Source organism: Curcuma longa, chromosome 4 (assembly GCF_044706935.1).
Source record: "Curcuma longa cultivar G26 ecotype Majalengka, Jawa Barat chromosome 4, ITB_CL_G26_1.1, whole genome shotgun sequence".
Lineage (NCBI taxonomy): Eukaryota > Viridiplantae > Streptophyta > Magnoliopsida > Zingiberales > Zingiberaceae > Curcuma > Curcuma longa.
In genome coordinates, this window is record NC_133864.1 from 15,595,002 (window position 1) to 15,616,469 (window position 21,468).

General features: G+C 41.2%; 3 protein-coding genes and 1 pseudogene across 4 annotated transcripts; 1 reads left to right on the forward strand and 3 right to left on the reverse strand.

The window, feature by feature from the left end:
* Positions 1 to 1,908: 1,908 nt before the first annotated feature.
* On the reverse strand, positions 1,909 to 2,303 carry LOC141827161 (uncharacterized). Its single transcript, XM_074714412.1, has 2 exons — positions 2,114 to 2,303; positions 1,909 to 2,003 (listed from the first exon to the last, which is right to left on the reverse strand). The coding sequence occupies exons 1-2, from the start codon at positions 2,301 to 2,303 to the stop codon at positions 1,909 to 1,911; spliced, it is 285 nt and encodes a 94-aa protein (XP_074570513.1).
* Positions 2,304 to 3,276: 973 nt separating this feature from the next.
* On the forward strand, positions 3,277 to 4,730 carry LOC141826494 (WRKY transcription factor WRKY51-like). 2 transcript variants are annotated; one of them, XM_074713747.1, is made up of 3 exons: positions 3,277 to 4,016; positions 4,095 to 4,220; positions 4,300 to 4,730. In XM_074713747.1, exons 1-3 carry the CDS (start codon positions 3,346 to 3,348, stop codon positions 4,442 to 4,444), a joined length of 942 nt encoding a protein of 313 aa, XP_074569848.1. In that variant the 5' UTR covers positions 3,277 to 3,345; the 3' UTR covers positions 4,445 to 4,730. The 2 variants fall into 2 exon arrangements, with proteins under 2 accessions (XP_074569848.1, XP_074569849.1); XM_074713748.1 differs by having other exon boundaries at positions 4,318 to 4,730.
* Positions 4,731 to 5,171: 441 nt separating this feature from the next.
* LOC141826493 (coatomer subunit beta-1-like) lies at positions 5,172 to 10,674 on the reverse strand. The gene is made up of 4 exons (XM_074713746.1): positions 8,550 to 10,674; positions 6,402 to 6,911; positions 5,465 to 5,550; positions 5,172 to 5,379 (listed from the first exon to the last, which is right to left on the reverse strand). The coding sequence occupies exons 1-4, from the start codon at positions 10,599 to 10,601 to the stop codon at positions 5,172 to 5,174; spliced, it is 2,856 nt and encodes a 951-aa protein (XP_074569847.1). The 5' UTR covers positions 10,602 to 10,674.
* Positions 10,675 to 10,952: 278 nt separating this feature from the next.
* On the reverse strand, positions 10,953 to 13,581 carry LOC141827162 (protein SMAX1-LIKE 4-like; annotated as a pseudogene).
* Between the last annotated feature and the right edge of the window lie 7,887 nt (positions 13,582 to 21,468).

A 21,468-nucleotide genomic window follows, 5' to 3' on the forward strand; every position in this document is an offset into this window, starting at 1 on the left:
CCCCATGGCTTTGCTTCGCTTTGATGAGCCGTGCAGTACGACTCTGAATGCAGTCTGTAGACAGCTCAGCTCAGTTATCAAAAATTTTCACCTCATAGAGAAGCATAAACAGTTACCATGAATTTGGAGAACTCAACAGCATTACCTGAATTGCAAAAGCCAAGACACCCACTTGTGATGAAGCAATTAAGAAAGGAAGAAGGGATACAGGTGGGGTTGCTCAAGATGATCATGCCGACCTACTTTGACCATATCAGGAATGCTCAAGATGATTTCATGTTAAAACCAACATAGTGACCCACTTGGTCCTATCAGGAATAGCTCAAGATAATCTCATGTTAGAGCCAGCTAAATCAATGATTTTATTCACAAACGATTAATTTCAATGAACACTTCATGGCTAGCAAAAAAACTAACAAAAGGAAACACATCGCTGATAACACCCTTTGAAAGGGAAGATAAGGCTGTGTATAAGTTTGTCTCAAACTTTACCGAAATATAAATACAACTAGAGGGTGTTCCAAACAACACACAAATAGATATCATGTTCATTTCAACAATTATGCATTAGAAAGATAGCTTGTTTGACCTTCTAGAACAACTAAGGGAGAAAGCTTCTCTAATCTTCCATGGGGACTAGGTGACAAAACTTATTAGATCCTTTGGAGAACTCAGAAATAAAGTTTATCCATTCCTAGAGACAATGGAGACAAAGTTGTCTATTACATTAGGTCAGGGTACAGGCATTGTTTTACAACCAATTGTGAAGCTAATTTGAAATTTGAAACGTATATATTTATTATTCAGGCGATAACATAATTTTGTATGGGAATTTTGCTTATTATGTAAGTAGATTATTGTGTTGGCTTTCGCCAATTCTAATTTAGAAACAATTTTGAAGCAATGTTAAATATTTCCACAATAGATAAATCATGGAGCTTATTTAAGCTCTCCCTCACCATGCAGAAATATTAGTTCAAGAGTTTTCACCAACATAGAAGGCGTCGTAACTATGATTTGAGGTAAGCTCTTCCATGTTTCCAGTGCACATCTTGTTATTGAATTTATCTGCTATCACACTTTTCCACCTTTACATTATGTAAAGGAGGTAAGCTGAGCTCAGCTTGATGATGTTCAAGCTTGTTTGTTTATCTTATCGACTCTGATCAAGCATGTTTAGTAAAAGGAATGATCGATGTCAACCCAACTCGAGTTTTACTGAGCTTCACTAGCAACATGGTGATCCTTATAATCTCATTAAATTTAGATCAATCACTTTTAAGATATGATAGATACTTAAAATCTACTAAATTTATAGGATATCAAAAATGGAATATTCAAATAGTATTATACATATATACACATATTATGTTCTTTATATATTTGGATTAAAAATTAAAGAAACAAGATCATAGTAGAGCCTTGACAAGTTTGCAACTAACTTTGTTCATGAACTTCCTTCATGAACATTAATGATTATTAACACAATATATCTATATCAAACAAACTCAAGTAAGGTTTGTTCATGAATATTATATTCATTTACAGCTCTAAATCTAACTCAAATTGCTTATCTGAGATGAAATTATTGTTATGTGACAGTAACATAACTTAGAGTTTTGTGGCTGTAGGTTTAAGGATATTACTATGACTTAGAATCTAATTCGATGTTACTTGGACCTTATGACAAGATATTGTGGTCAACCTTTATGGTTTGCTAATGGTAGAATTTACACATAATAATAATAAATATAGTTATCCATATAATTGTCCTTATTAGTTACAGAACCAACATGGAGTGAGTGATCGTCCAAAGAGGAAATGAACATTAATCGACAAGAAAAGATAAGCGATTTGTACAAAGGATAAAAGTTGCAGGGTAACACCTGAGAAAGAAGAAAATTACCCTTATGCTGCGGGAATGTTAGCAAATGAGAAACCTTTGTATCCCTTATAAACCCGCGGTATGACCAGCACCGACCCGAGAAGCGCAAAGAAAACACCTGAATTCCACCAATCGCACAAGAATTAGCAGAGAATTCGCGAATAAATAGGTTGGGTGAGTGAAATCCGGACTAGGGTTTGTGGAAGAGGACGAATTCAGCCGGATTACCGTGAGTTGGATCGCCGCCGACTCGATTGGCAGCCATGAGGACGCCGGAAACGATGCCTAGAACGCCTGAAACAAGCAGGCCGACAGAGAGGGCGATCTCCTTTACGGGCGGGCGCTGGTGGACGACGTAGGCCCCCTCCATCATGACGTCCTCGTCCGAGATCGAGAATGCTTGATCGACGTACGACATTGGCGATCACGAGGGAGCTCGACCGCTCGTCGTGGGAAGCAGAGCAGAAGGGCGCAGATCTCGGATGGTTCGATCCGAAGAGCAGAGAAGGAAGCAATGCGGCAACAGATCGGAGAAGGCTCTCGAAGGAAGCGATGAGAATCCCAGGGGAAGCACAGACGAGCTTTTGGTAATTGTGAGAAATTGAATGGGCAAAACGAAAATTTCCAAATCACTAATCGGACGGTGACCTCCAAATCACAAGGTAGACAGATCCGACGGATCTGATGTAAACACGTCATTTTCAATTTTGTCATAATGATCGACGGTACGATTGAGTCATCTTTGATCCAACGACCGACAACAGATCTCCAGCGTCAACCACACCGACAGCTGCCAAAGCCATCGCTTTCGTCTGTCATCACTAGTAACGCATCATCTGATATTTATACCCACTTCTTTACCTAGCGATTAACGTCCACATATTGAGTTGGTCTTCCAAAGGGTAAATTTTTTATGGCCTGGGAACCTTTAGGTCGTGACGGGTGGGCCACTGCGAACGCACCCACTGTCACTGACTCGCTGCTCCCTCCTCCAACACCCACTACAACATGCGATATCACGTCCACCGAATCCAATTAATATTGGCGCGCTGACGCATTAATAAATCTAAGAAAAATCTAAATTCACCACGAAACCATGGTCAACGCTACATCTGCTCTCTGTCCACTTTTAATTTTCCTTTCGTAACTCTCGAGATTGATCTAAAACCTTGGCAGCTTTGCCATTTAGCATCCAATCATGAACACGGTAAGCGTTTGGGTCGGGAAAAGAGAGATTTAGCCGTTTGGGGAAAAAGTAACGTCGTCACGATTAGTGATAAAATGCCATCACGAGAAAAAAGTGGAGAGATGAGGACCGTTTGATTAAAAAGTAGCTTTGACTCCAACAAAGAGGGTCGTCGTCTTCCTCCCCGGAGTGGTAGATTCGAAGCTGCTATAAAGAATCCTCCTGCCTGCCTTCGTTAATCTCTTCAGTTGGATGCTGGCTTGGGAGGCGAATCATGGACGTTGGTCTGATGGGGTACGCCAAGATGGACGACCAGATGGCGATCCAAGAGGCGGCCGCTGCGGGGCTGCGCTCCGTGGAAAACCTCATCCGGCAACTCTCCGGTCAGCAGCAGCAGCAGCAGGTCGACTGCCGGGGAATCACCGATGTGGCCGTCTCCAAGTTCAAGAAAGTCATCTCCATCCTCAACCGCACCGGCCACGCCCGCTTCCGCCGAGGCCCAACGGCGGCGGCGAAACCGCCGCCTTCGTCGGCCGAGAAGACCCTCTACCTGGCCCCCATGCCGCTCCGGGCCGTCAAGCCACCTCAGCACGCGCTTCCTCCCCAGGGGTTGACTCTCGACTTCACCGAGCCGGAGGCCGGAGGGGAAGCCTCGCCGCTCGGTCAGTACGGGAAGGAGTGCTTTAGCATCTCGACGCCGATGTCTTCCGCGACGTCCTCCTTCGTGTCGTCCCTTACAGGCGACGGCAGCGTCTCCAAAGGCCGCGGCCAGCGCGACAGCGCCTCCCTCCTCTTCCCTACCGCCTCTGTTTCTATCCGGAAGCCGCCGCGCTCATCTTCGCTCAAGCGGATTTGCCTTGAGCACGAAAACGAACACTCTCACTCCGAGCAAGCCGACGGAAAGTACGCCGTCTCCGGCGGCCGCTGCCACTGCTCCAAACGAAGGTATAGAAAACAACAAACAGAGGCCAAACAAATCCTTACCCGTCGATCTCCAATTTAATGATAATTTTTTTAAAGCAGGAAATCGCGGGTGAAGAGGACAATACGCGTACCGGCGATAAGCTCGAAGGCGGCGGACATCCCGCCGGACGAGTTCTCGTGGCGCAAGTACGGGCAGAAGCCGATCAAGGGCTCACCTTACCCACGGTAAACTCCTCTTAAACCCGTCTGATCTCCATCAAACGGCTGCAACCCGATCAAACTCTGTTTATGATTCATATTTCAGTGGCTACTACAAGTGCAGCACGCTGCGCGGCTGCCCGGCGAGGAAGCACGTGGAGCGGGCACCCGACGATCCCTCGATACTGATCGTTACCTACGAAGGCGAGCACAGCCACTCTCCGACGGACGGAACCGCCGTCGCCGGCTGATGCCGTCGTCTCAGGAACCTACATCCTCTGCGCCGCCTTTTTGGTGGGTGGGGAGAGGGTGAGCTGGATAGGAGATAGATTTGAGATCGCGGTCAGTAAAGTCAAAAGATGCTGACCCAACTACTGCTGTGGTTGACCTGCATCAGCTCAGAACGTCAGTTTACAGTGGACGTGATGGCAGTGCCATCTTTTTCTTCCAATATCTTTGTTTTTGTTTTGTTTGATCTGTGGAAGGAAATCTTTTTGTCAAACAATTGCAGTTCAACTAGTAAAACTATAATTATCAGTAAGTCGTGATTACCAACACTCAAAAAATATATTACAGAATTGTGAATACCTGACCTACCTGCAGTCCATCTCTCATGAATACCAAAAGAACCTCTGTGGTTATCAAACATACCAATGCCCACAAAACTTCAGATAGCATGGATAATCTTCGGGCATATATTGCTGTATCAAAGAACAAATAGCAGTTTGTATACTTGAAATGCTGAATATATGCCGACTTCATGTTCAGGTAGAAGCAACTATTCACCTGGAAAGTTTATGAATCATGTGGCCGGTGGTAGGAGGTAAGGCCTTTTGTGTTCTGAGAGTTTTGAAACAGCAGCAATGTGGCCTGTAGCTCAACTCCAACAGACTTATAATGTAACAAAAAACAATTGCATGTTTTATTAAATTGTCGATGCAATGGCTTTCGATGGATCGAGCACGACGCTCGTGCCCATTAGTTACTGCTGCCCTTCTGTTTGAGTGTGATTTTATCTCCAAGACTAAGGGCAATGCCTTGCGTCTTGCTTCTGATCCTGATGTAACCATTCAGCTTCATGTCAGCCTGCTTCTCTACACTTATGTTGAACAGAGCATCCTCTCCGAACACACTCTTCGCATACAGGTTTGCAGCAAGGAATCCACACTCCCCATCCAGAACGGACCTGAAATAGAATAAAAAGACGTAAAAGATATATCTTTCATAGGAAATGAACAGCATGAAATGTTTCGTGTTCGAAAACAACTTACAGAGGTGTGAAGCACTTCATGTTTGTTGGTTTGATAATGTGATTCAGAAACTCCTTTTCGTCTTGTATTATTGTGTTCACTGCTAACTGTAATTTTAAACAATTTGTTCACATGCCAACCAACACGAGCAAAAGATAAAGAATTTGACATGCTCAATTAGACAAACAGACATGACGGCATATGCTCAACCATATTATCAGTTAATAAACAATCACATCGCATAAATTAAACTAAAACAGAAAAGAATCTTGCTGAGAATTCATCAAAATTACAAACTATGATCTCAAAATCAAAAACTGGAGGTTAGAAAAAAGCATTTCCCTTTTGACAAATACACACTTTTGCATTAGGATAGGATGAACATCAAGAAAAATTTACCTCACAAGATTTGAAAATTTTGTCAAGAAAAATAATAATTTTAGCCTCTTCCCACAAATACTAGAATAAAAAAAACTTCGGTTCGATCCCTAGCTACGGAGTATTTGCAGGAATTTTCCTCTAAATGGGGAGCGCAATCAAAGGATATTGGGCGTCTGGGTTGGCCGCTGCGTGCACTTCCCGATTTACCCTGGTGGCCGGTGGAAAACTTCCGTGGGGCCGGACCGATCACCCCTAGAGATAGTCAATGAGGCTAACTGGGATTTATCATTTTTTAGAATAAAAAAAAAACTTCAAACCTAAATTCCATTGAGTCAATCATTGAAAAATTCAGGATATGTGCAATATGTCAAGAACTGTGTGATAAAATTTGATAGGTGCAATCGTTCTCACGAAATGAATCATCATAAGTGTGTGTGTCCCTAACAGTGAAATAAGATGCAATCATTCAGAAATTAGATAAGTCAATATCTGTATCTTGAAAGTGTAAACACAGTTAATTATAACAGTAGATGCATAATTAAGAAATCAATGATATCACTTGAAGAGAAACAATTACCTTGTTTTCCCACTCAAATTCTGCCCACATATTCCTGAATGTCACATCACTACAAGTAGCAGGAGATATGTAGTCCATGATATCAATGTGGATGTCATTGAGGATGACAACAGTTCTCTCGTGCACATTTGAAGTCTCATATACAATATTGCCAAATATCACTCCTGTTTCTGTGGAAGAGAACTTTATATTAGCTCTGATTTGTTTGCTTGACTCTGGAGCTAGAGTATAATTTTGTGGCCGGTCTACAAGCTTGAGGTCTCCCATGGTTGCTAACTCCAAACATAGGTTCTGAAGGGTTTCCTTTGTTCGATTAATCACAGTGACGTCAAGGACAATATAGTAATGATGAACTGTCACAAAAGACTCAGCATAGACAGGATCGCTAAATCCAGTGAGTTGACGGATTCTGTTCAACTTATTTGCATCATCACCATCTTTCATAAATTCTCCAGTTGCACGTTTTAAGTCATCCTGAACTTCATCTTCTAAATCTAGCTGGCTCATGCCCTGTAAACATCAATCAATAGAATAAAAGAGAAGGTAAAGATTTTTATAGTTATAGCAACAATTTATAACATATCAACGAGTAAATAACTTCCAGTGTTTTTTAAATTGTTTTGTATAGAATCGTTCTAAAATATCCAGTATAAACACAGACAAAAAGAAGAAGAAAGAAATTATAATATTAAATGTCAAGAACTAGGAGCGTGAGAGGCAAAAATGATTTACAAACAAGATCATAATTACAACAACTTTAGCAAAGAATTTACCTGAAATGGATAATCAAAGAAAATTTCGCAATTAAGATATGCCAATTGTTTGGCTGTGAATGATCACTGGACCAGAATTATGTGGGTTATTATCCTTTTTATATTTGAAAAATGTAGAGCGACCAGCTTGTGCAGATAGAAGGATAACTGCTATCTATTCTTATTTCTCAAATTAATACAAAATTTTGACACATATTCAATTCTTCCAAGGAAACTAAGATGAATTCTTAACGAAGGAAATAATGTCATATGGCTAAACAAAAGAAACTTCACAATTAAGATATGTCAAATGTTTGGCTGTGATTAATGATCATTAGACCAGAATTTTGGGGGTTCTTATCCTTTTTATATATGGAATATGTAGATCTAACAGACTGAGCAGATAAAAGGATAACTGGTAGCTATTTTTATTTCTCAAATTAATGCAAAGCTCTTGCAAACATTCAGCTCTTCAAAGAAACAAAGATGAATTCTTAATGTAGGAAATCGTAACATAAAACAATGGGCATTTTAGGTTGAATTCAAACAATAATACTTTCAGTTAGTGACAGGCATTTTAGGTTGAATTCAAAAAGATCATTGGGCATGCATCTACAATTTAATTAAGTAGGAAGTGACTTCATACTATCGCATGCTACTGCAATAACAAAGTCACTTAATAACAATACACTTGAAGGTATATAAACAAAAACTCATACTTTCACAAGTGCAGGAACAAAGTCAATTAATTGCGTAAACTTGGACTGCCCATTTATGAAAGCATACATGTTGACAACAGAAACTCAAATTTCACATGGTCAAAGCCAACTAAATGAAACAACACTAACAAGAAGTTATCATCATGATCCTTGTAGTAATATATATGTTAAAGAAAATTTTCGATATCAGTCACAAATGAACCAAACTCAGGCATGTTTAAGTAAATGGCGTAAGCCTTTAAGGAACCTTGAGAATAAATATTCTTGGTGTATGCTATTTGTTTTACAATATTTTGCTAAGTGTGAGAATAAAATAAACTCAGAAACTTGAATATCAGTAAGAAACTAAAGGTTTTTAATTTAAAAGAACTAAAACTATGTAAATGAGATGAAAAAGGAAAAAAAGGCAAAGGAATATCTAAGATGAATAGATATGGAATTGTTGTAAGATTTTCATATATTTATAATCTATTGTTCAATAAGGAATTATTTACAAGAATAGCATTAATAAGATAAAGACTAAATGGGTAAAATGAAGAGAACTTCTATAATCTTGTTTGGTCGTTGATTGTTTCTTAGGCTAAAAGAAAAGTTTTATGCTACTCAGCTTATCAAGAGAATATAGATGATCTTTCATTGTCAATCAAGAGAAATAGAAATATATCTGAAGTGATTACCTTGCGACTCTTCAGATGGTAAAAATCAATAAGATCATCAGGCTGGGCATAGGAAATCTGGGTCTTAGCTTTAATCGCCCCAATTTCTTGGAATTGCTTCTCTGCAAGCATTGCTGCAAAACTCCGGCGACATGACTGCAACCATATTTTCCTCGCATCATCACCAGTGTTGCAGAGCGATCTTATGCACAGCACAATCCTGTCATACGAATCATTATCAATTGGGTGCGGAAGAAATGATGATTGCCCCAACTGCAACATAGAAGTCATGATTAGCAAAGCGTCAGTGCATGCTTTGTTTGCTTCGGCCTTTGATGGTTGGACCTTCTCCAATCTCAGAACAAGCTTAGTCAAAGTAGAAGCAATAACTGCTCCTACAAAGAAGTCGCCAGACAAGATTAATGCCCCCAGATTTCCAGGTGAAGCCAAAGATCCAGGAAGAAGTGTTGGTGCTGACAAAGCAGTTTCAAAGGCAGCACTTTGTGTTGCATATGTGCCATCTGCAAGAATCACAGGCCGCCTTGAAGAGACAGTAACAGAAGAATTAACCTGCTGGAGTTTCTTTGAAGCATCAGCTGTCTCCCCTTCCTCAGTGGCAGTGTAGAAGGGAATGTCTCCGAGGCCCTGCTTAATTGTAGCAATTCCACTCTCCACCTCTGAAAGCGAAAGACAGTACTCACCAATGATCCAAAGAGCACATGAGCAGACCCTTGTAGCACGAATCTGGTAAAACGTGTCAAGCAACCTAGTTATTACCAAAACCCTGAGCTTCTGATTTGTCTCAATTATCTCTCTCACGAAGAGAACAACATCGATAGCAGAAGCCACATTAGAATCTCCAAGGAAATCCATCAACAAATGAACGACTGTACTAGCAACCTGAGGGAACTTGATTGCGCATGAATGGATAGCCTGCACTAGCATCTGCCGGTATTCCCCATTTTTTTCGAGTTCAGTGCTCTGGGTCTTCACAACTTCTTTCTTGAGTGTGAGCACCACCTCGTCAATGTTCCTCGAGGTGATCAGCTCAAGGGTAATGTCCAACGTCTTGCGCTTGATGTCAAGATTCGGACTTGATAGTGCACGGAGCACATCCATGATCATCTCCACCATGATCGCCCTATTTGACGTCTTCAGCTCGTTGAGACGATCAAGCACAATGAGTTTCACATTATTGTCACTCTGTGATCGTAGGAGCTGGCAGTAGGCGTTCGCAGCAGCCCTGATGACTGTGGGGACCGATGACAGGGAGACAAGGGTGCTGGCGCACTCGTAGACTACTGCCTCAGACGGGCAACTGAGGAGGGAGACGATGATCTTAATGTGCTTACCCTTCTCCCCTGGGTTAGCGCGGCAGACCTTGCGGATGAGGTCCAAGGCGGCCATCTGGAGGAGGTCGCCCCAGTTGGCAACGTGGTCAGCTTGGGACAAGAGGTATGCGACCGCCCGCGGCTGGGCGCACGAGGCAAGCATAAGGAAGGCATTGCGTCGGGCAGAGAGGTCCTGGTCGGAGGACAGGGCCTTCTCGATCAGCTCAGGTGTATCAGGAAGCAGCTGCTCCCCGGTCGGGAGGCGGTAGATGGCAGCGATGGCAAGGAGCGCGTGGCGGCGAATAAAGGGATGGCGATGATCGAGGTTGGTAATGACGGAGGGGACAAGCGGTTCGAGGATCTCAGGCTCAGTTAGGCGGCAGAGGAAGCGGAGCGTGACGCCGCGGATGTACTCATTAGGGTGCTGCAAGTTGTTGCGGAGGTTCTGGCAGCTGAGGATCATCTCCGGAAGCACGCGGCCGCGGACATCCGTCTTGTCGATTATCTCCAGGTAGAGGAGCAGCAGCTTCTGCACGGTGTGGTCCTCGGAGGGGAGGACGTAGCGGAAGACGGTGACGAAGAGCTGAGGGAGGGACTCTCCGTTGAGGAGGAGCATGATGGCCTTCTTCAGGGCATCGATCTTGGCCTTCACATCGTTTCCCTCGAGAGCCTCCTTGATCTCATTGGCCATCGCCTGAGAGCTCTTGTCGAAGTGGATCAGCAGCGAGCACGACTTCTCCATCTTTGCTCTGACGCCTACTTCGCCGGGAAATTTCCTCAAACCCCTAGATTCGTGTAGGATCAGTTGGAGCGGAACTGAGGGTAGTGAACAAAGGCAGGTAACGGGTGAGATCTGAAGATCAAATGGCTCCTGCACGAAATTGCGGACGAATTCCGGTGGAGATTTGGGTCGCCGGCGATGGGACGGTGGCCGGATGGGGACGAAGGAGAGTGAGAAGCGAAGCGGAAGACTTGGGCCCGATTTTGGGCTTCAACATGGACTTGGGCTTCATATAGCCCACGAAACAATTTTTATAGTGGAAAATTTTCGTAAAGAAAATGTTACAACTTAAAGATTACTGCAACTTAAAGATTATGCTTGCTGCAAATTTGCGATAACATCTCTCTCTCTCTCTCTCTCTCTCCCCCTCTCTTTCTCTCTCTCTTGCAAACTCAACCTCACGTTCCCGCCGTCTTGGGCAGTTTGTAGATTGGCTTGGATCACCTCTCTCGCCCACTTCTCGTAGAAGCTCTCGAGGAAGAAACCAGACGCCTGCATTAGCTCCTCTGTGACTTCTGGATCGACAACCAGATGCCCCTTTCTGTCCTTTCCATTCTGCATTTCCTCGAATGCTCGATGGAGCTTTGTGAGAAGATTGACCTTCAGTTCCTGGTACTCACCGATCCCGGCATTTAAAGTGAGCTGAACACTGGTTTTCAGAAGCTCCTGTGGAAGATGGAAGCTGTTGCATTCAGTCTCCTCCCCATGGACTATGTTAACATATGGTTCGAAGTTAAGATCGAAACGGTGCTCCTCTGTTCTTAGCCTCTTGGAACTCCTCTCGAGATCATTCTCCGACTTCCTTTTGGAATCACTGGATGATGATGCATCTTCAGCACAAAGTTTCATCGTGCTACTGATGTCATTGGCGTTCTTTAATTTGGCCACCTGAGAAGTGGTCAGTATGAAGATTGCATCAGCTAAGCAAACTTCTTCTCCTAGAGCGCCCTTAAAAGATCCAACTTTTAAGGCATCTGTGAATGGTTTAATGAAATGATCACTCATTTGATCGATATCCTCCACCAAGACTATGCATTTCTGCGCCGCCCTTCTTATGGCATCCATGACGGCTTTGCAGCATGAATCGTTTCGCCTGATCTGTATTAGCTTATCCATGGAGCCAAAAATGGACCTGGCCATGACCAATGCTAGTCTTCTCTTGGCGATATAATCACTCCCTTGTATCAGCAGTGCCATGACCTTGTCACCGGTAGTAGAACAGTCATGCAATGCTTTCATGATTGAAGGAATGTTGTTTGCTTGCCAAGGGATTTCCTCTTGCAGTTGGTGCTGCAGATTTATTGCGTCCGACATCAGTAGCCTCCTTGTCTGGTCTTTTGATGTGCTGAATCTGAGAATAAGGGACTGGATGATAGAGGAGCAACAATGCTCTTGACCTGCTGATCAGTTGACATTGTAAGAGAATCGAGGCTACTGCAAACATGAAAAATGGATGCATTTAGTCTGTTAAATCGCCGAAAGTGGTGTCTTGTCTTCTACAAAGGTATGACAAAACAGAGGAAAGAGTAGGTTTGTGATCCTGTTCTTGTATCATGAAAACACCTACTTCACGAACTAAGACCACAAGAAGAACAGAGATCGAGACCAGAAGACAAGAATCCATGTTGAAAGATTTCGATCACTGATATCTCACCTGGAGGCTTGGAGGCCCAAGCCAAGCCAACCTGAGGGAACCACCACAGCTCGGAGGGCCCATAGAATTTCGAGAGAAGGTTGCCTTATTTGGCACTTCCGGTAGGTGCCGTAGCTTGCAGTGGCCAACAGCCACACCCTGTTCTCCGAGCTGCTGTTGAACTCAGAGAGCAGTCTGGCCATCGCAGCAACCATGTGCTCCGTTGGGTCGAAGCTCAATTCACACTTGCTTCTTGCTTCATCATCCACTGCCCAACTCAAGTTGCCTGTGTAGATGATGATGCCATTTCTACCAGATGCTAGAGATTTGATGGTTCTTCTGAGATCAGATACCTTCGCGTCCACATCGGCCTTACGCATGAGCCTGAGGTGGGAAGAGGAGAGTTGTAAATTTAAGAAACTGGCGTGTCGGAGCTCGTCAGGGATCTCACTCCTGCCCAACCTCCTCATCAGCTCGGCCACAAGGCCCTCCGACAAAGAGCCAGAGTCCCCCACCACCACAGTGCTGGTGCTCCCCTGCTTCCTAAGCATCGCTTCCATAACCATCCTCAGGTCCTCACTCAACGACGGCTTGAAGCCACAGTTGGTAATGTCTTTGCCGGAGTTGAACAGGAACAGTGAGGATTGGCTCGAAGCATAGGCATCTTCCTCGAGATGGCTCTTGACACATCTGCTAGAGAAGCCAGCCTCCTTCATCACCCTACTCACACCGGGGTCGTCGAGAATGGAGAGCATGAGTTGTTCCATTCCCACCTCGATAGCCAACAGAGGTTGCTGAAGCTGCTGTTGCTCGAGCTCAATACAGCCCCTTCGCTGGCTGGCCTGGGCCCTCTTGATGGCTGCGAGGAGAGAGTTGGAGAGGGAGGGAGGAGAAGGTAGGAGAGCGCCGGAGGAGGGAGAGGTGGCGGCGGGAAGCCTGTGGAGAGCCACATTGAAACAGAGCTCAAGAGCTCTGCAGTGAAGAGGGTGGTGGAAAGCAGGGCGGTGTGGCTGGGACTTGAGGCAAGCTCTCCTGAGTAGGTCAGAGGATGCAGAGGAGGAGCTGATGAGGGTGGCAGCGACATGGAGGGGTGTGACCTGAGCATGGCGTCTCCTCGTCGCCAGGTCGAGGGAGTGCTTGAGGACTGAGGCGACCTCAGCAGTGAGGGCCTGGTGAACTGCACACACTCCAGTTCTCATAAACACCATCTCCTATTGCTCCTCAATGGATCTTCGAGAGCAGTTGCATCAAGATGGTGGAGAGAGAGCTTGCGCAAGAACAGAGAGTCGTTGTGATTGTAGGAAAAGTGTGGTGGTCATCAGAGCCTTATGAAGCATGACGAGCTCTCATTGCACTTCTAATTTCATCATCATCATCATCATCTCTCAGCCTTTTTTCTGTTGTCGTTGCCGCAGTAGTTTTGTGTTCTAAATACATCTTTCATTTTCTGCACCTTCATTTGGCTTAATTCGCCTCTTCCTGTGTGCTCGCTTAAGATTCTGCAAGAACACTGTCAACGTGTTTTTTATCTGAGCAGATCCAAAAACATAGAGATTTCTACAGTGCTGATTAATTTTGCAGGATCCAATAAAGTGCAGAAGAACCAGGCCGAGCCCTGCTCTCTAAAAATCCAGACAAACGCAGTGCACGGCATGATTGTTGTAAATGTGAGAGTAGATGGGAAGGGACTTCCATACATAGAGAAATTTTAGGGGATGTTTTGATATTGAATCTCAACTATTGAAGTTGTGAATATATATATAGAGATTTGAATCTCGACGAAATCAAAACAATGTCTTCCTCTGTCGTGATCAATTATAACTTTTCAATTTACCTTCTCACAAATGATCGTAAAGTCGACTGTGTGGGACCGTTGAAGTGGCGGAGCACCTTTTGTTGAAGTGAATATATAGAGAGAAATTTTTTTCCCGTGTGAATCTATAGAAGAGCGGATAGAAATGACAAAAGCATAGAATTCATCCACTTTTGTTCCTCTTGTTTTTTCTTTTTGTCATGCACTTTGCTCGACGATTTTATTGGTGATACAATTGGAATACTAATTCAGTTTGTCACGAACAATCAATGCTTAATTGTGTATATAGTTTTATTATTGTATCTTGAAAAATGAACCTCTAACATGACTTCAAAATAAGTCAGAGGAAATATATTTGTTTTAAAGAAACTATATCAAGCATCTTGCTCTCTTGATTCGGCCCTCTTCAAAGGCGATTTACTCGGATTTGACCAATTTGGTAGTCGGGCATCATTACCACTCAGCGTCTACTTGACAGCTCTATCAACTCGACATTCGGCAACTCGACAAATTCATGAATCGAGATCACTCAACATCTCGACTCATCACTCAGCAACTACTCGAGCGACACTCGACTTTTCATTCGAGCTCAGAAATCATTCAGGCCGATTGAACCTCACAACACTCAGAACTACTCAGAAGCACTCAACACTCAACTAACAACGTCCCACAAGAGTTCAAACAACCTAATAGCTCAATCTAACCAATCTAATCTTGCAATTTGAGATTTGCCATTTAAGTCATCTTTAACTAAGATAAATCTGAATTTGAATTCTAATACTTTTTAAATATCTCTAATAAAATTGTGGAGTACATTGTCCAACAATGATCTATCTCAGAAATGTCGATGCAGTGTGCCTGTGAACAGACAAACCCTCAGAGAATCATCCAAGAAGAAGGAAAGTAATAGAGGTGGGAAAGGTTGGAAAATTTTGAAACTTTTTGCTGAGTTAAAGACATTAATATTTGTGTACTGATGATGTCTCCTTTTTTCTCACTTTGGAGCAGCCGCCAGACTGCTCTCTCCCTGTCTCCTTGGAACGACAATCGCAGAGAGGCTGCTGCTGCTGCTGCTGCTGCTGCATTCCTTCTCCCCAAGTACCAAAAAACATGCTCATGTCTGCTCGACATGCGTCACTTTGCATGGTACATGCATGAAATGATGAACATGAAACAGATTTGCATTCAAACTCGATCGACAACAAGAGTTAATTGGTCTGAATGAAACAAACATAAGTTCCAGCTGGATAATCCAAGGTCCGAGTGTGGAATCAAGGGCGAACGGGACGGTTTAAACAAAGCATAAGAGCTGACAAGCTGAAGTTCCTGTGCATTATGTTCCTACTCATTCTTGTGATCAAAAGGCACCTTTTTGACCAATGTCCTTTGAGTTTTTTCGGGAACTGCGAAAGATGCTGTTTGTTCCTGCAATTCATATTTGTTGGCTTATCGTTTCAAATCGAGGCTGTCCCGTGCAGAAACAGTGAAGCAAATTGGCAACTTTCTTTCTGCAGTTTTTCTTCAAGCGAGTATGGTAAAAGTCTGCACAGTTCTTATGTATATATATACAGTGTGTTCATATACTTTCTTCAAGCAGTTTTTCAACTTCTTTCGTGATGTTTGAAAGAATCCAAGTACTGTAGTTGAGAAAGGCAGTGAAAAGAAGAGAGAAAAGTGAAAAGATGAGAACGAACTAACAGCGACACCAGCAGCTGTTTCCCAGCATTTTGCCTGCTCAAATCCAACACTCTCTGTGTCAACAATCAATGAAATGAAATGTTGTATGCATTTCGATAAACTTGGGACATAGTAATTTAACTCTGAGAGCAAAGTGTAGGTTTTTTTAATCCTAACTTGCAAATAAATCACAGTTTTCACATACATAAACGAACAAGAAAAGAAAACAAAATTTATTGCCAGTTTTGTTTCTCTCTCTCTCTCTTCTTAATAACTTCCTTTTGATGACTTCAAGGGATAGCTGAAATTATAACTATCTAAATGCTCATCAGATGGTAAGAAGAAAACCAGAATCTAGTTAAATGTTGTCGAATAGTTCGCTGTAAATTAAAAGGATTCTACTCCAAGTTTGAGTTCCAGCGAAGTTTCAATACCTCATTGAACAAATGAATAGCTGCTGCAAAAAATAAAATGCACGGAATCAGAGTTGTCATCGCAGAGACAGACATAAATCAGAGAAAAAGCAAAGTGGGCTCTATTCATGTCCTTTCCATTGCCCATCTGCAGTAAAGAGTGAGAAAATTTGTTAAGAAATTAAGCAAAAATGAATGAATGATAATTTTTTGTGGGTTTTCCTACCTTTCTCGTTCATTGACATCGTCATTTTCAAAGAAAGATGCAAAAGACAAGAATGAGAAAGGGAATGCGAAGTTCTCGAGCATGATTGAAATGATTACTGTAAAATAGATTTGTTGTACTAGATAAGGATCGAATCTTGACGAAACCAAGATAATGTCTTTTTTATAGTGGTCAACTGTAATTTTCGATTTACCTCTTTATAGATGATCATAAGACTGACCGTATGAGACCGCTGAGATGGAGGTTATGCTCTTTGCTCCACTGGATCAACACTCTTATCATTCACTGTCTTTCGCATGGGATGGCTTCTCTATCGTCAACAAATGCTCATCGTTGGGACAAAAATGACACAGAAACGCTCTACAAAACATCTCACATTTTGATGTCAACTTCAATTATTAATCTGTTTTCAATGGGAACTAATTACAGAGTAGTCATATATCATTAGAAAATCATGAATGTCTAATTTCCAACCAAAAAATGATTATGATCATTTTGATCCAAGTCTGTTAGACTGAACGTGGTACTTGAATTAAACTTCATAATAGTGCTCGTGAAAGGTTCATAATAGTACTCAAGAAAGGTTCAAAATGGTGCTTGAGAAAGCGTACTTGATGGTGCTCGAGAAAGATTAATCTACTCGGGAAAGATGAGTCTATTCAGGAATTTAATATGCTACTCAAGAATTTGAAAGGTCCAATCAATTTTTGGTATTTTTGACAATTTTCTTCTAGTGCTTGAAAGATGATGATGAGTCTTTAATACTGCACGCTTGTTCATTGTTAAATGCAATTTTCATTCTCAAGGTCTTGAGAAATAAAAATCTCATTTCATGCATTTTGACTCATCTTGAAGAGTTGTTCCAAGTCTTGCCTATAATTAGTATTGTTAGTAGAAGTTTATGAGGTTAAAATATATTACGAGCTTTTAAACATGTTAGAAGATTATCTTGTTGTTATTTCTCTAAATTCTTGATGGATTTCCTAGAATGGTGAGGATTGAGTCTAGTTCAGTTCATTTACAGACCCAGGTTGGGTCTAGTCTCTTCACACCAAACCCTTAATCAGAATTAAAGTTTGACATCATATCTATCTTCCTCTCACTCAGCCCTATCAAAATGGGTGCAAGTTTGCAGAAATCCAAATAGCGCAGATCCATCAGTGAGTTTCGATCAAAACTCACTTATTGACCTAGAGAGCTCAGATTGCATCCATTTTAGGTTCTATGGATTTTTGATGTCGCAAGGAGTCCAAAGATGTCTTTCATTATTTATTTTGAACTCTCAGAGGTGCTTCAATATTATGCTAACTTTCAGTTAGAATGCTTGGCCCTGGTCTCCTGGAGATCAGGACCTGGTCTCCTAGAGACTAGGACCACGTTGGGCCTAATCTGCTTTCAGACCAGAACTAAGTTGGGCCTTACATGTAAATCGTTGTTATTTAATTGATCTTGTATTTATTAAATGAACATAAATAAACTCTTTCCAAGTTGAACATCAAATTTGTTCATAAACCTTCAATTCATTTACAACCCCTAGTTGGGTCATCTTACACTTGAACTAGAGACTTTACCCGTAAAATAAATCATCGCACCTACGATCCAACTAATTAAGAGAGAATCAATAGATTTTTTTTTTATGATGGTTCATCCTTTCCCACCTAATAAATAGGTATATTTACTCATGATAAAATTGATAAAGAACATATTTTTGTTGTTTGGGTTTGAACCTCCATTGGACATTGAATACGACATGAGATTATTTTTTATTTAAAGTAAAAAAAGAATAAAAAATCAACTCTCTTTTAATAAAATGATTATATGTCTCCCAGAAGCTTCTTTAATTAGCTTGTTTTATGAGCAATCTTCGGTCAATAAATATAATTTTTGTGACGTTAATCGATTGACCAAACCCGTAGTTTTTTTATAAAAAAAAGATCAATGGAAAACATATTTTGATATACTCCAACTACCTAAATCGTTTTTATCAACATTTTATAATCAATATTATAAATCTTTGGCTCAAATAAATAAATAAACAGAGTGCAATCAAATCGAAATCATGTGTATTCTCCTTTATATATAAAATTAAACCAAATAAATCTCTCAGCATTTTTTTTTAATTTCATAGAATCATGATGTGGCATGAACATGTTCTAATTTATGCATGTTAAAATACTAATTATTTTAGGACAATGCTTTGCTGGACAAATTACAATTTTAATTATTTTTTAATAGATAAATATTATTTTTATATTAATCAAAAAGAGATATATAAGGTCCACTTTGGAAATCCTATCATGAGTGCCAAATGTAAATAGATGTTCAAAGTTTTATACATATGTATTTAAATTTTTTTTATAAGTATTCTCTACATTTATCCTCTCTCTCTCAAAAATAACTCTATTCTTAGTCATCCATATATGATGAATTCATACATGTCATGACCAAATGTCATGCCCTTATCAAAATTCGAGTGTCTCGATATTACTGCTTAAAGATTTTGAATATTCTCTTGTAGATAGTCATTTCCTATTGCATGTGAAATTAACTTTTATTTTTTTTCCCATAATAAGCCTGTGATGGGGCACCTGATGATTTTATGTCTTCTCTGCATTGGCATAAAAAGGGCAATCAAATGACAAACGATTTCTAGTGGTCAGTCTCTCATTAGTCAACAATCAAACTGTGAAGGCATGACTAGGTTAGACATACGACTTCCACATAATAATGATACATGATTGTTTGATCCCTATCCTCCTAACATATAAGTTTTAACAATTATTCAATTTGTCAAATTCTGTCCCCGGGGCAATGGTGCAACGGTAGGATATCCGGATTGTAACTCAGGGACCCGCGGTTCGATTCCTAGCTACGGCGTATTTGCAGGAATTTTCCTCCAAATGAGGAACGCAATCAAAGGATGCTGGGCATCTGGATTGGCCGCCGTATGTGCTTCCCGATTTACCCTGGTGGTCGGTGGGAAACTTCCGTGGGACCGGGCCGACCTCCCCCAGAGATGGGATTATCATTTTTTTAACAACCCCTTTACCTACTTAGATGAACCAAATTGTAAATCTATTGGATACTACTGTTGTTGAACCCTCTCTGCTCCCCCTCTGTACATTACATAGATTCTATTTATGATGGCATGTAGTAGTGGGAGGATAGAGAGCTAGAAACACTCAACTCCCTGCAAGACTAATGCTATCAATTGTAGTTTGCCCGCATACAAAAGTGTATGTCATGGCCAAGGGTTAATTTTACAAAGGATATTATCTATCAGTGTATAATCTGAAATCTTGAGTTTCACTAATGCTAATGAGATACCTAAATATCTTAATGATAGCGTGCCTATTTGAAAACCTGAGAGTTGCACTAGAGCGTCCCTGACTCGCTCATCTACTCTGGCAATGTATATCTTGGATTTTAGTCGATTTACATATGCAAGCCTGTCATATCAATAAACTACTCTAAATTATTCACCATGATGCTCACAGATGATGTATCCCATCATGAAAACAAAAGTAGGTCATCAACAAATGTTAAATGAGCAATCTACCGCGCATCACATTTTGGGTGATAGTGAATGTTGAATCTAATGTCATTTGATGGAAGAGACGTGAGAATATCTCCAAACTCGAACCAAATAAGTAAGGTAATAGTGGATCACGCTACCTCAAGCCACAAGCCCGCTGAAATGCCCATAAAGTTTTTCATTGATAGCTATTGAAAAGGTCGTGATGGTGATGCATTCTATGATTCATGCAACAAACTATCATGGGGATCCAAAGCCCTGCAACGCATCCTGCAAAAAGCTCTAGCTAACTAAGTCAGAGATTTTTTGAAGGTTAACTTTCAAGATGCACCTAGAAGATATCCTCTTTCTTGTGTATTTTCTCAACAATGTTTGTGTTAGATGGATTGATGGAGAAGACATAAGTATTTGCTCTATCACTTCTATCATTTTGTTTACAATTATCTTGGATATGACTTTATAAAAAATAGTACAACATGAGATAGTTCTATTTGAAACTCCGCCTGTGATAAGTTTATCTTATCATTGCCGGTCCCAAGCCCGGATAAAGGAGGAGGGTTGCGTTAGGTTGCCAGCCAGCGTTAAACTAAGGCAAACACTCATGAATGGATCCATTAAACTATTGTGTTAATGCTAGGATGTTCCCCGGAAGGAACGCGTTGCAGGGTCCGACTGTAACGTCTCGGCAAGGACCGCTACATCTCCATGAGAACTTGGGTGTAGTGTTAAATGAGCAAAAGTTCTCACACCATAGGTTGGGTAAGAATAAAAATTATAGAAAAATAAATAGTCTAAGATTTGGAACATGGAATATAGGAACCCTTACTGGTAAAACAATGGAGGTAGTAGATACGATGATTAGGAGAAGAATTAGTATTTTGTGTGTACAAGAGACAAAATGGGTAGGCGAAAAGGCAAAGTTGATAGAGAACTCGGGTTATAAGTTGTGGTACACAGGGAAGAGTAAAACAAGAAATGGAGTTGGTGTTATTGTAGATAGTTTGTTAAAGGATGAAGTTGTAGGGGTAAATAGAAAGGGGGATAGAATTATAGCTCTTAAAATAGTAGTGGAGAAAGACACTATAAATGTAATTAGTGTATATGCACCTCAAGCAGGATTAGATGAAAATACCAAAGCAAGGTTTTGGGATGACCTAGATGAAGTATTACAAAATATTCCATCAAATGAAATGATTTTAATAGGAGGTGATCTAAATGGACATGTTGGAGTGAAAAATGAGGAATATGAGAGGGTGCATGGGGATTATGGGTTTGGAACAAGAAATGAGGAAGGTAAAACTATACTGGATTTTGCGATAGCATATGATCTTATACTAGCTAATACATTTTTTAAGAAAAGAGAAGAACACTTGATCACATTTAAAAGCGGGAATAATAAATCGCAAATTGACTTTCTTATGGTTAGGAAGAGGGATAGAAAGATTTGTAAAGATTGTAAGGTCATTCCTGGAGAAAGTTTAACTACCCAACATAGGTTAGTAGTATTGGATATACGTCTTAAGCATAATAT

Excerpts from the sequence above, each read along its gene's own strand:
- LOC141827161 (XM_074714412.1), bottom strand. The coding sequence starts at position 2,303 with ATGTCGTACGTCGATCAAGCATTCTCGATCTCGGACGAGGACGTCATG. Across the intron at positions 2,004-2,113 it reads CGGCGGCGATCCAACTCACG|GTGTTTTCTTTGCGCTTCTC; the intron begins GTAATCCGGCTG and ends GGTGGAATTCAG.
- LOC141826493 (XM_074713746.1), bottom strand. The coding sequence starts at position 10,601 with ATGGAGAAGTCGTGCTCGCTGCTGATCCACTTCGACAAGAGCTCTCAG. Across the intron at positions 6,912-8,549 it reads ACCATCTGAAGAGTCGCAAG|GGCATGAGCCAGCTAGATTT; the intron begins GTAATCACTTCA and ends TGATGTTTACAG. Across the intron at positions 5,551-6,401 it reads AATTTGAGTGGGAAAACAAG|TTAGCAGTGAACACAATAAT; the intron begins GTAATTGTTTCT and ends TTAAAATTACAG.
- LOC141826494 (XM_074713747.1), top strand. The coding sequence starts at position 3,346 with ATGGACGTTGGTCTGATGGGGTACGCCAAGATGGACGACCAGATGGCG. Across the intron at positions 4,017-4,094 it reads TGCCACTGCTCCAAACGAAG|GAAATCGCGGGTGAAGAGGA; the intron begins GTATAGAAAACA and ends TTTTTAAAGCAG. Across the intron at positions 4,221-4,299 it reads AAGGGCTCACCTTACCCACG|TGGCTACTACAAGTGCAGCA; the intron begins GTAAACTCCTCT and ends TTCATATTTCAG.